Consider the following 12,453-nt stretch of genomic DNA (forward strand, 5'->3'; position numbering starts at 1 on the left):
ATCATATGTGGCAATCCAAGGATATAGATGGGTGCCACATAGAAGGTTCCACTTTAATCATTCAAGAGGACCACCCTAGAACAAGGCCAAACCCTTTACACTGTGGAAACCCTTTACATTACATGACAAGAAGCACATCTTATGAAGATCCGATCATAATTATCAGTTGGATCAGACCAGATCACATGAGAAAAATATTGTGTTTAATGAGTGAGGCCTGTCAAGAACTCAAGTAATTCCAGCCTATGAAGGACCACCCCCAGCTTTTGCTAGGTGCACATTCTTGTGTCGTTCGAAAACAACGAAGATCTTCGGACAAGAATACTGACTTAGATTGGACACAATAATCTCATCTCAAATTATTGTGTTACCCTATAACCATTGTGATATCACCTGCTGAATAACTTAAGGGGTTCATGTTGTTTGATAACTCAACAAAATGTTGGTTATTCTCGGGATGAAATAGGTTTTGCTGCACCTAAGATGCTAGTTACTAGTTATAGAGTTGAGAATAGACCTGAGTCTTCCTTGAAATAAATCTTTCAGTTTTGTTAGCTCACTGTTATCCAAAACTCTGACCAGTTTAAGTTACCCTACTTGTTGATTAATTAGGTTAAATTGGATTGGATGCACAGCTTCACTTTATGGCTCAACTAAACCTTAAATTTGATACTATGAATGATATTGCAGGGATATGTGACCACCATATTTGGAGGACCATGACTTTCAGGAACATGATCACATGTAAGAATACCATCAATAATCAGAAAAAACCGGGTTTCCCATCTGCATGATGTTAAGATTTAGGACCACAAGCCAGGTCAAGATCAATCAAAATCTCCATTTAACTTAATTGAAATTTTTCTGAAAGTCATGCAATGCAAGGACATCATCAAATTTGCCGTGAGGGTTCAACCAAATCAAACTTATGGCTGTCAGGTAAGAGCAAGTTTAAAGCAAGCAGCAACTCTTTCCCATAATTCCACTCCAAAGTAATTTCATTAAAAACAGGGAAAGCCTGAGAAAGCCAAAGAGAGGAACAATCCAAAGATGCCACCAGCATTGCAGGAGCCATGTCCTATGAAGAAATTATTTCTAGTCATCACCACAGATCGAGTCCTTCCAACTAAACCAATCTGTGCAGGTGTATGTCCGTGAGAGAAAGAGGGAGTAAAAAGGCAAGGCAGCAGAATGCCAGGAACAGAATCTCTTCCATTTCAAATGATACAATCGCAAGCTCACTGAAGTCGCTTTCGCTCACCTTTCTGTTTCCCCCACAATCAACTTGCCCATCTTCCGCTCTATTTGACCATTTCCCACTTCTCCTCCCTACTTCCACTGTCTCCTCTCATGTTCCTTTCCTTTTAATCTGATAGTAATCTGGAGCCAGTAAAGTATTTCCAAACCACTAGATGAGAGCAATAGTAGCTTATAATAAAGCACCTCTATTAGTTGTCATGTAATGGTAGTTGAACCTTGAATCAGTCTTCCTCTTCTACTTCTCCTCCTTCTCTATTAGCAGCCGCATAAAAGGAAGAAGAATGCCTCCTCTTTGTAACTCCATTCCTGTTGCTGCTGGAAGTTGGTAGAAAGAAATGGAAGGACGAATTAGAAGATACGGAGACCAAACTAGTCCAGAGCGAACTAAAATCTGGGTAGAGCCACCACCAAAACACCACCACCACCGCCGCCGACAACACCACCACCAGCAGCAGCAGGGTAGAAAGATCTCAGTGGTGTATTATCTTTGCCGGAACCGCCACCTCGACCCCCCGCACTTCATCGAAGTCTCTGTCTCCTCTCCCGAAGGTCTCTACCTAAGAGGTCAGCATATATGGACATAATCTTGGATCCATGTCGTCATAATTCTGAGTTTTTTTCAGTGTTGCTCTTTTCTTGGCGTAGATGTGATCAATAGGCTTAATGTGCTAAGAGGAAAGCAAATGGCCGCGATGTATTCGTGGTCCTGCAAGAGGTAACACAGCGAGCCCAGATGGTTATAGACCCAACTTTTGAGTTCTCGGGTTACAAATTGATGCATGGAATAATGTAATAGGAGTTACAAGAGTGGATTTCTGTGGCACGACCTCTCGGAGGATGATCTGGTACTCCCGGCGCAGGACAATGAGTATGTCCTCAAGGGCTCTGAGCTCGTGGATCAACCCCCTCCCGGTACCAAAACGATTCCTTTTTTTTTTTTTTTGCGCTTAAATTGTCTGAGGAGGTTAAAATGAGTGTGTTTGCTGGGTTTTAGATCGGCTGCATCGCGGCATTGGCGACCCAATGGTTCGGAACAAGACGCGCCTCTCCCATAGAGCCCACGAAGCCTCCTCCTCTTCCTCTCCCCCCGCCGTTGTGTTCAAGGAGCCGAAGCTTTCCCAATCCCCGCCGCCGACCCTGCAAGAAGGCGAGCTATCCCCCGCCGGGAACTTCTCCCCGGTTCCCGTCGGCAGAACTACCCCTTCGTCCCGGAGCCTGGCCGAGTACCGGGTCGAGAAGGTAATTGGAGCTCGGGATGCTTCCACCCAGACTGAGGACAATGGAGGAAGGAAGACCCGCACGGCCAGAGTCTCCACTGATGATGGGTTGTTGGGTACCGAGTGCAACGGCAGCCACCATCATAACAGGAGCCCGCGATCCGTGGAGGGGTTGGAGATCGTCGGAGATGAGAGTTCGCCTCCGTGGAGTGCTTCTTCCTTGGGTGATGGGAAGATGGATACGTTGGAGAATTTGATAAGAGCTGAGGCGGCTTTCAGGGCGAACAATTTTAGGATAACGGAGGAGTCCCCCATGCGGGTGAAGCTCAAGGCCGCGGATTTGCTGATGCAGCTGATCTCGTGCGGGTCGATCTCTGCGAAAGGCTACGGCCATGGCTTTGAGCTCGTGCCCGCCTACCGGCCGAGGTTCGCTCATGCGAACTTCTCCTCACCGGTGGTGCTGGGAGAGCTCGGCTCGCGGCTGGAAAATTCGAGGCCGACGGGGTTGTGCGATTATTTTGGCCGGAGCTTGATCGAAGCTAAGAACCCCAAGGAGGAACTAGGAGCTTCTTCCTGTGAGGATGACCGGTAATTTTCGATGCCAACAGGCCTTTCGCTTTCAGAGATGTGTTCATGGATCCTTCGTTACCTGAGATCCTAAATCTGTGGTAAATTGTGACTCGAAGCTCATCTTGTCGAGAAACACTACGTCCATAAATTGCATCCCTAGCAACCTAAGAATTGCTCTTCTGTACCCACAATATAGATGGGTTAATTATTTAACTAGACAGTGTTATATTTATCTGGTCCTCGTTTTCCCCCTTTCTCAAGATATTTATTTCCTGTTCTTCAGCTATCACTGCATTGATCTTGAATTTTGGATTACTTACGTGATGTGGGGCATAATTACTTCGTAGTCCAGTAAGTTTGTCACAGTCAAAACAGAGGGAAAAAAACTTCGACGCTGGTCATCAAACTAATGGCATTTGAATATGTGGGATCCTTTAGAGGTTTCCAAGAATGATTTTTCCTGGAAAATAATAGAACAAAATTTGGACTTTCTTTGTTGGCCATTCTTCATTTGATCTGAGTCATTACGATTCTGTCTCATGAACCTGTTCGCTTCCATTTCCTGCATCATTTCTTCAATGGATTTACCTACGATAATCATATTAAGAAATTTTAATAGTTTTTCTACATGTTACTTGTCACAGAATGCTGATCAAATACCTATATTCAAACACAAATTTTGCTTATAAATATTTCTAGATGAATGTAGTTACTTGTTACATCAGATAGAAAAAATCAACGGAAGTGAGTTGGGAGCTTATTATTACCTGTTCATATGCAAATAGTTCAGATCTATGCAGAGGTCATTAAAAACCACTCAAAGAGAAGGATAACAGCAGACTGGTAAAAACAATGGATTTAATGCACATGGGCTGGAGTGGAGAGGATTCTACGATGTAGCAGTGGCTTGGAGAGAGAGGGATTCAGTGATTTCCATCTGATACCTTCTCATTTTTTCCAGTGCCTACCCCTCAAGAAGTGAGAGTGCTTATTAATCACGCCACTTCTAAGTGGATATCAAAGGATGAACATGGATTCTTTACATCCTAACGAAAGAGTCCAGCTGAACACCAGTTTGGATGCGGACAGATATACATGGTGTTCTTTAGATCTTCATCTGTTATTTTGATAAATATATTTGTTCTTTGATGATATGCCATTCAACTATGACATATTCAAACCAAACATTTGGTTGACATTCTCTATCCTGGATTATAGTTCTGAAAATCCACCAAAGAATCTCCATCATGAACTTTGGAAGGGTTCTTTAAGTTATACTAGGTCCAATCAGCGGTCCAACTTGCTAACAGAATAATCCGTCCTTAACATGTCTGCTGGCCTATCATGTCAGTCTTCTTTACTTGAACTGTACATTCCCTTGTAGACTGTAGTCACTGTATGTTATTCAACAAAAACCAACACATTTACTTTCTGTACGACAGATTAGCTTTATTGTTATCTGAACACTGCTATGGCTGTATAATAAAGTACAAGTGTTGCCATGTTTTCTATTAGCTAACAAGACCTTAGTAACAAAAAATTCTTCCCAAGTCCTGTTGCAGCTACACACTCTGTATATATCATACAGAACTGTAGTAGATCGGAACACTGCCTTCTAGCTTATGGACCCTCGAACAAGAGCGAGATCTGTCCCCATGGCTGATCTCTATTGTCAATATTCAATGCCACTAATACACATCAACAATTCAGCTAAAGAATTTTTTTTTCAGACTATCTTGTCAAATATCGAAGCATACTTAGATATGCTTCCCAATTATCTTTAGATCCACTTCACTTTCTTCTGATGGCGCTCTTCTGATATTACCCGATATTATCTCATGAAAAAGCTGTGCTTATTTGCTAAATACCATTTTGCAGGCAAGAAACTTAATTGTGCTTGCATGTGGTATGTTGCACATAAATTACCTATCATATTTCTCGGCTTTGTGTAGCCCTCTCAAAACCCACTTAAACTGTTGATGTATTTCTCTCAGTACAAACACAATCTGCCTTTTATCTTCCCTTGGGATTTTGATATTTGGATCTCTTTTTTTGCCACATTCCAGATCTCCTATTTCAAACTCTATGCTTAAATTCAATTTGTGGCCAAAAATTAGGGAACTGTAGGTGTTCTCTCAAATTAGATATTCTCCCCGAAGGAGGAAAACAGCTCCACCATTCACATATTTGAAGTGGAGATGGATGGATGTGCATGAGCTTCTCAAAAGACCATCTGTAGTGCTTAGCCGAACACCCTACTCCATATGTGGATGGTTATCTATAAAATGTCGGAAAAACTTGCCCAGCTGAAAATACTGTTTCTTTAATGGTAAAATCTCTTTGATTAGGAGTCATAAGCCAAGTAAATCTCATCGACACTTTCTATATCATTATGGAGATTGTTCATGGTACTGTGACTTGGTTTTTCCTGGTGCCGAGAGCCACTGAATAGTAGAACTGAGATTGGTTGTGTTATGGGTATGAGTTGAGTACTTTGCACCGAGACTGACTTGGCACAAAGACCATATATTCTGATAGTTAACAAGCCTTAATTTACTAATCATATTATCGCCCATGCCTTTGTGGGAGGGAATTGGTGTTTTCAGCGCACCGCAGTGTACTGTTTTGTTCTTAATGAATCTCCTAAATATCAAATCTTGAGAGATATTTGGGCGAGTTTTTGTGTGTCTGCCTTTGTGTATCCATGTGCATGCTTGTTCATGTGCTATGTTTTTGAGGTTTTCGTGGCTTGGCCTGCCACCTAAAAATCTAAATATATAAATTTAGCTATATCTTTTTTAATTTACTTATTAGCTTTACTTTCCTTGCATTCTTTGTTGGTATTCTAGGACCACCCAAGCATCTTTTTTTCTTCTCTCTCTCTCTCTGTGTGATATTTTAGCCCGTTTACACCTAATTTGAACATTTAGACTTTGCCGGTCTCTTGACGCATTTTTTCCTTTTTGGGCAATTCAATCATATATGCAAACTAAAGAGATCTGGAAGATGCAGGAGCTGCAAGATGCCTAGTTTGGAGGGGGACAAAGAAAATGTAGTGGATTCAAAACATTCAAAATGCCTCCTACGAACAACCAAAATTACATCTTGCAAGCACTTCAGGAATGAAACAATGGCATCACCTATCTCAAATGCAAGGCATTCTTCAGCTGGGCCAGACTGCAGCAGATCCTTTCCTCTCAACTCATCAAGAGTTGGAAGTAGAATGATCACTGATGCTTCCCTAGTGAAAGGATCATCTATGAGTTTAAAATCTTTCAAAGATGAAAAGGAGAAGGTGATCATGATCGAAGAAAGTTATGTTATATTGCCCTCCTTTGCCATCATTGGATATATGCATGGTTGTTAGCTCTTCCTTTTATACTCTAGTTTGATTTTGATTGATAATGCTTTTTTTTATTCCTGCAGGCTTAATTCTGGAGCTCGGGTTATAATTCAATCCAGATCTCCATGTGATGATAGTAAGGATAGCTCTGGTTTGCCATAAGGAGCCAGTATTTTTATATATTGTGTCTCTTTTCATTGTCTACTTCTCTCATCACAGCTGACCATGGAATGAGGTTGCTTGTAATTTCTGAAATAGTTGTGAGTGCCACTTCATTCAATTTATGGCTTATTTTGGTAGTTTTGGGTCATTTTCTTCCTCCAGCCTTGAATATTACCTCATCAGTTACCTGCCCGCAAGGCAATGCCATTGTTTCATTAGTCATTAATTGGTTCTAAGATTCCTTCCAAGTATGAAGGTCCTTTATTTGGCAACAAAATTCCATTTCAGGTTTCTGGGTAAGCTGGATTCTTTATTGCTTTTAGTGGCCTGCACAAATTGTATGCTGAAAGTATAACTATATGTAAAAATCCTTGACAAAGATCCATTCAGTGCTTGTAAGGCCAGTAATACCTTTAGGCCTTTGATGGGAAGAATAGATTAAACCTTAATGCTTCCTCATGAGATGGCAAAATTTTCATTTCCTAGGAACACCTTATAAAACATGTAAGGTTAACAAATTGGTCCTACAACATTTAAAAATAATCTCATGCTGCCATGTGAGGTACGAGAAATTAGTGTATGCTTTTATATACCATATATCTCTGGTGTTTGATTGATGATGATAAGCTGTAAACAATTTATTTTACTATTTTGACATGCATAATTTCCCCCTATTATATGATTCCCTTATTTTTTTTCTCTGCTTCCAATTTTAAGAAAATTTAGGTTTATGCCATTAAGAATTCTATTTTAATTATGGAAATATTATCTTTCATTCTTAGAGAAAGTTTCAGTTTCTTTGGACTTAACTGACAGAAATGAATTAAATATTGGAATGGTAGTATTTTTTTTCCTCATATTTTTGCTGCGACTGGAGCTTATGTAAAGAATCTTGTGGATACAGGCATTTATGTATTCGTAAACTGCTGCTAAAAAAGTTACCGAGAAATGGGTATTTCATTGTTTTCAAAGTTTTGGGATCTAAACTGAAATATGTTAAGGATTGAATTCATAAAAAAAGAGTTTGATTAAGAGGTCAAGTTTAGCATTTAGGCATTTCATAGTATTATTCAAGTACTACTCACTTGAGTTGGAACTCCTTGAAACAAAAAAAACTCTCAACCGACTTGAGTTACTATGGAACTTCAATACAGATTGAATATATTATGGACTTTAAAAGCATATGGACTGCAGAATTATTAGGACATAAGCCTGCCCCCACAATTCGTTAAGGATTCAGGCCGGCCCACTCCAAAGCTACTCTTGGGTATTTATTAATATAGGCCTAGCTCAGCCTGTAATCTTATGATTTTGTTGGTTGTACTGGCCTAACCCACGAATTTCATAAGATTTTCAGCGCAATCATTCAAACAGGCCCGTACTTGCTTTGGTTCTTGTGTTCACTTATTACCGACTTGAACAAACACCAGTTTCTAGAACCCCTTACTTTGATTTCCTTATGTAGTATGTGGTGATGTTTTCAGAAATTTTTAGCTGGCTCAGATTTCTGCTTTTATCCACCACATATGCTGATCAAACATTGTTATCGGAACACAAGTTCCTTGGTTTCAGAGAATATGCCCAAGTCAAGGTCCTTCAGTTTGGGTTGATTTCTATTAATCAGTTAAGTGTGTCGAGCTTGGATAGGATCAACAGCTCCTCAGGTTCCAGTCATAAATGAGTATAATTGACACATTATAATAAGCAAAACAGCCTAGATGCCCCATAGATTCAAGCAAACAATGAACCTGACGATTTACCCAAATTATCCAACCATCAACAAGCCCTAGCATGAAGGTGTACTGGAAAAACTCTTTTGGTAGTTCTACTAGAGACTTGAGATGGAATGCTGTCCTCATCAGGATTTGGGGTTTTAAGACCCTTCACTTAGTTTAGGTTAGATACAAACTTAAACAACTAATTAACTCTTATTTTTTGGTTCAATATTGAGAGTTTATCATGTAGCCATTTTTTTTAACAATGTTTTGCGCATCAACATGTTCAGATGATTGCATAAATTTAGTAATTCCATTAAAATTTTAGCAACTGGTGGCATCGAAATATTGGTTCTACGATTGACATGATATCTAAGGTCTGGCAACATCGTTAACTTCCTGATGGTTTCTTTCTCTTTCTGAGCTGTTTCTTATAAATTCTTTCGATGCTTTGCTCCTGCTAAAGGTCTAGCATTTTTTTCTTTGAGAAAGTCTGCTTCTTTTTTTTTTTGATGGAAGCGGGAGGTGTGATCCACCCGGTAGTTTATTGGTGATGTCATTAGTATTTACAAAAGTTGGTAGTAGGCCATTTGACAAGGGTGGCCCCTGATATTTACAAAGGTGGTGTGACATTACTCATGTAACATAGTGAAGTTTGCAATGTTTACATGCAAAATTCTGGGTTTTTTTTCTGTTTCTGTGTGAGGACTTCATCTTCTTCTTGATTTCAGCCTCCCTCCCTTTTCATTCCTTCGGTGCATTTAGGACCTCTGAAATGCATTTCTGGTTAAACTTAAAAGGTATATGGTCGTATTACATAACCACTCATCGAACCCTATCGAGTTCATATCTAGAGATATTTCAGCTGTTATGCTCCTATCACGATTGTCGGTTCCAACATTAAACCAAATCCTTTTTATCGGTAAGCCATGTGCTTCTGGAGTTTGTAGAATGACGTCTTATTGCCGACACTGTAGCTCTCCTATAAAATGATGGGTCTGCCCTTGAGACAAGGGCGGCACCACCATCAACTTCTACAGTTGGTGTGGACTATACAAACCAGTCTTCCTCCTCAGTATAGCTACCTGCTTAAAAGACAGTGGTCCTGAAAGGATGTTCCACATGCAACCTGCTAAGAGGATAGACTGTGCAAACCAAATGTTTACTCACTTTGGGAGCAGGTGATGATCACTTTGCACTCTATCAAGACAATGTACAGTTGGCACAGAATGCGACCAATCTAATTGGTTCAGGTATGATTGAATTCATATTAAAATCCTTGATAGTTTCTGTCCCTGTTTGCTAGATGATATGACCCCTTTGCTGCTCCCACCCATGTGAGCAATCTCTTTCATATCACTTCATTGATCAATAAAATGGTTGGTGGTCGACCAACATCTTACTCAAAACCTGAAATACAATTTGAAATGACCTCTTTACTGTATTTGTAACAGCCCTCTTGATGTAATGCAGGTCCATTTTATTTCCATTGGCTGTCGTCTCAACAAACTCTCATATTGCTTTAGGTAGGTCATCAAGTCATTATTCTCTTCTCTAATCCCAGGTGTTGGATGTTACCTTGTCTATATTTGTAAAAACGTCCCCATCCTCCTAATCTCATATGGATGTAAGGTCACAGTGAAACAATTCTTTCCCTTCTTTTGTTCCTTCTGGTATACTTTAGCCACTGATTTGATTATTAGCAGAGGGTTAGCCTTCAATAATCATAGTTAAATATATTCTATTACAGACTTGATCATTGTCCTGCGAGATATATCTGCGGCAGAGTACGGATGGTATTATTGTGAACGAGTTAGGCAGTGGTACAGGTGGGGGCTGAAGGGGAGGCGACATTAAATTTAGAAACTAGCATAGAAGTGACGTGAACAAGGAAAGGAGGACTCCAAGGACCATTCACGAAGGTCCATTTCGTTGCTTTTTCATTGTAGGTGGACCTTTGGAGGTTAGATGGTACCTAATTGGCATTATTAGTGGTTGAGAAGATTCCATCGTTGAGTCCTAATGATCTCCGAGCTAATCAATGCAGAGGCAGTTATTTCTCTTGAATTGTGCTTAAGCCTATAGGTTTATCAAGTGTAAAAGTGTTTCTTTTGCAACAGTAAACCCATTTGATAACCTTGTTACTAGCTTGGACTGTGCTGCGATGATTAGCATCTTATTTCAAGCATTGTGTGCCTGGCATAAGGTTCATTCCAAAGTCTCTGAAATTAGTCCTCTTTTGAGAGATGTTTCAGGGGAAGGAGGAGGTCAACTCTCATCCTGCTGTTCCTTTGCCTTTTCAAGAGATCTGGTTGGGGGAGATGTGGCTCAGTCATCCTGCTTCTCTTATAATTCGAAATTGCACAAATGTTGGATGCAATGGACATCATGTTTGCAAGTTGGGTTATAGAACTAGAGGCTAACAGGAATGTGTGAACTAGCTTTTGCGTTCGGAACTTGAGAGCTACTTATCCAAGTGGTAGACTTTTGAGTAATTTTTGATCATCTCGTTGAAATGATCGGTGACCCTCCCATCCTTACTTTCAGAAAAGGAAATGAGCATCAGGCTCAAATTATGTGCATGCATGGCCACCCACTTTGGAGCAAGAGAAGTGGAATCTGAACAACATGATAGATGAGCGGCGAGGTAGACTTCTGCTTTGCAAAAGTCTTCTCTACCCGGCTCTTCAGAACTATCCAACACGACCAGCCGCCCAATTCGGTCATTTGGCACCTGTTATGCTTTGCATTTTATGCAACAGCTGCCATATATACGTTAATACGACCTTTCCAATATTTATGAAAAAAAAAATATTTTTTAAACTTTATATCCAAATTATTGATGGAAGAAAAATCTTGTGTTCTAGATAAATAATAGCAATCAATAATTGTATCTTTAACGTTTTTGTTTTTCTTTCATAACCGGAAAAACAGTGGCTGAATCCATCAAGTTTGGAACAAGTAATAGTTTGATGTTGTACCTGAACATCAAGTTTTGTATGCATAGCATGCCATGTAACCACAACACTACAATAGCGCACAATCTGCCAAATTCCATGCATTGTGTGGAAATTCTACTTATAAAGAACCTTGCCACCTGGCATGTGACCTTTGAACACCTTGGATGTTACTGGGAAACTAAGTAGCTTCTTTAACTACCGAGTTAGCTGGTATGTCTATATATATATATTAGTATAGCGGCAACTCACACACGATGGGTATTGATGCAGTCAACAAAATTGGAAAAAAAAAGTACATAAGGGCTCTGGCATTGACCCACGGTCCACTCAGACAAAACTTCCAGAATGATGAGCTGCAAAGAAAGCAACGGCACCGTTTGCCTCCTTGTAGACGTGCGTGGCCTGGTAGGAGTCACACTTCTCCAGTAATCTGCAAATGTCGTAGAGCAGCGGTCAGTCCTCGCCTGCACATCTCCGACCTCGGATTTACTCGATCACTGTGGCCGAATCCCTTTTAAGGAGGAGGTAGTTTGCGCCCAGTGTCTGTTTGGCATAGGACATACCCTCTCAGGCGGCTCTAAGCTCGGCACACACCACAAACGAGTCGAAAATCCGCCGACTCCCCGTCGTCACTAGTATGGCGTCGTGATCCCTAATGACGAAGCCTACACATCTGCATCTTCCGTCCTTGGCCACACTGCCATTACAATTCACCTTAAGAAAATCAGGAGGTGAAGGCACCCAGGATACGAGTATAAACTTGAAAGCTACAAGAACAGAATGAAGGCTCCAGATATTTCTAGCCAACCCAGCATGTGATGCCTCAATGGTAACGATGATCTCCATCGCATGTAGTAGAGCTCTGGCCGCCGCCACCCTCAAAGTCTCGGGCATTTCTATCCAGCCAATAGTAGTGAGTTAGATAGGCAACACGAGTCCTCCTCTCTTTAAACCTAAACCCCCATGCCAAGGTCTCTAGGAAGCGCAAGAAGAATGATAGGGTTTGCCATCAATATAAAGTTCCAATCAGGAACCTTCTCCAAAGTGAAGGTGTGGAAGCGCTGGGCTGCAGCCCAGTTCGTAAGAGGCCCGTGCGACGCTTGTGAACCTTGATGAGGGTGACCGACTGACAGGTGACCTTTCATTTGTGGGTCAGGCGTGCCTTGGCCCATGGGCTGCGGACCCGAATGGGCAACTGCCCTTATGGCTTGGATGCTTGGGCCTGT

General features: G+C 40.9%; 1 protein-coding gene across 5 annotated transcripts; it reads left to right on the plus strand.

The window, feature by feature from the left end:
- Positions 1-1,571: 1,571 nt before the first annotated feature.
- Positions 1,572-7,095, plus strand: LOC103698807. Of its 5 annotated transcripts, none has more exons than XR_005506797.1 (6): positions 1,572-1,824; positions 1,906-1,975; positions 2,057-2,172; positions 2,255-3,065; positions 6,043-6,362; positions 6,474-7,095. XR_005506797.1 is itself a non-coding variant. In XM_008780857.4 (6 exons), exons 1-6 carry the CDS (start codon positions 1,596-1,598, stop codon positions 6,550-6,552), a joined length of 1,608 nt encoding a protein of 535 aa, XP_008779079.1. In that variant the 5' UTR covers positions 1,572-1,595; the 3' UTR covers positions 6,553-7,095. The 5 variants fall into 5 exon arrangements, 3 of the variants coding, with proteins under 3 accessions (XP_008779079.1, XP_038971277.1, XP_038971276.1); XM_008780857.4 differs by having other exon boundaries at positions 6,060-6,362; XM_039115349.1 differs by having other exon boundaries at positions 6,060-6,342.
- The last annotated feature ends 5,358 nt before the right edge of the window (positions 7,096-12,453 follow it).

Source organism: Phoenix dactylifera, chromosome 18, assembly GCF_009389715.1.
Source record: "Phoenix dactylifera cultivar Barhee BC4 chromosome 18, palm_55x_up_171113_PBpolish2nd_filt_p, whole genome shotgun sequence".
Taxonomy (NCBI): domain Eukaryota; kingdom Viridiplantae; phylum Streptophyta; class Magnoliopsida; order Arecales; family Arecaceae; genus Phoenix; species Phoenix dactylifera.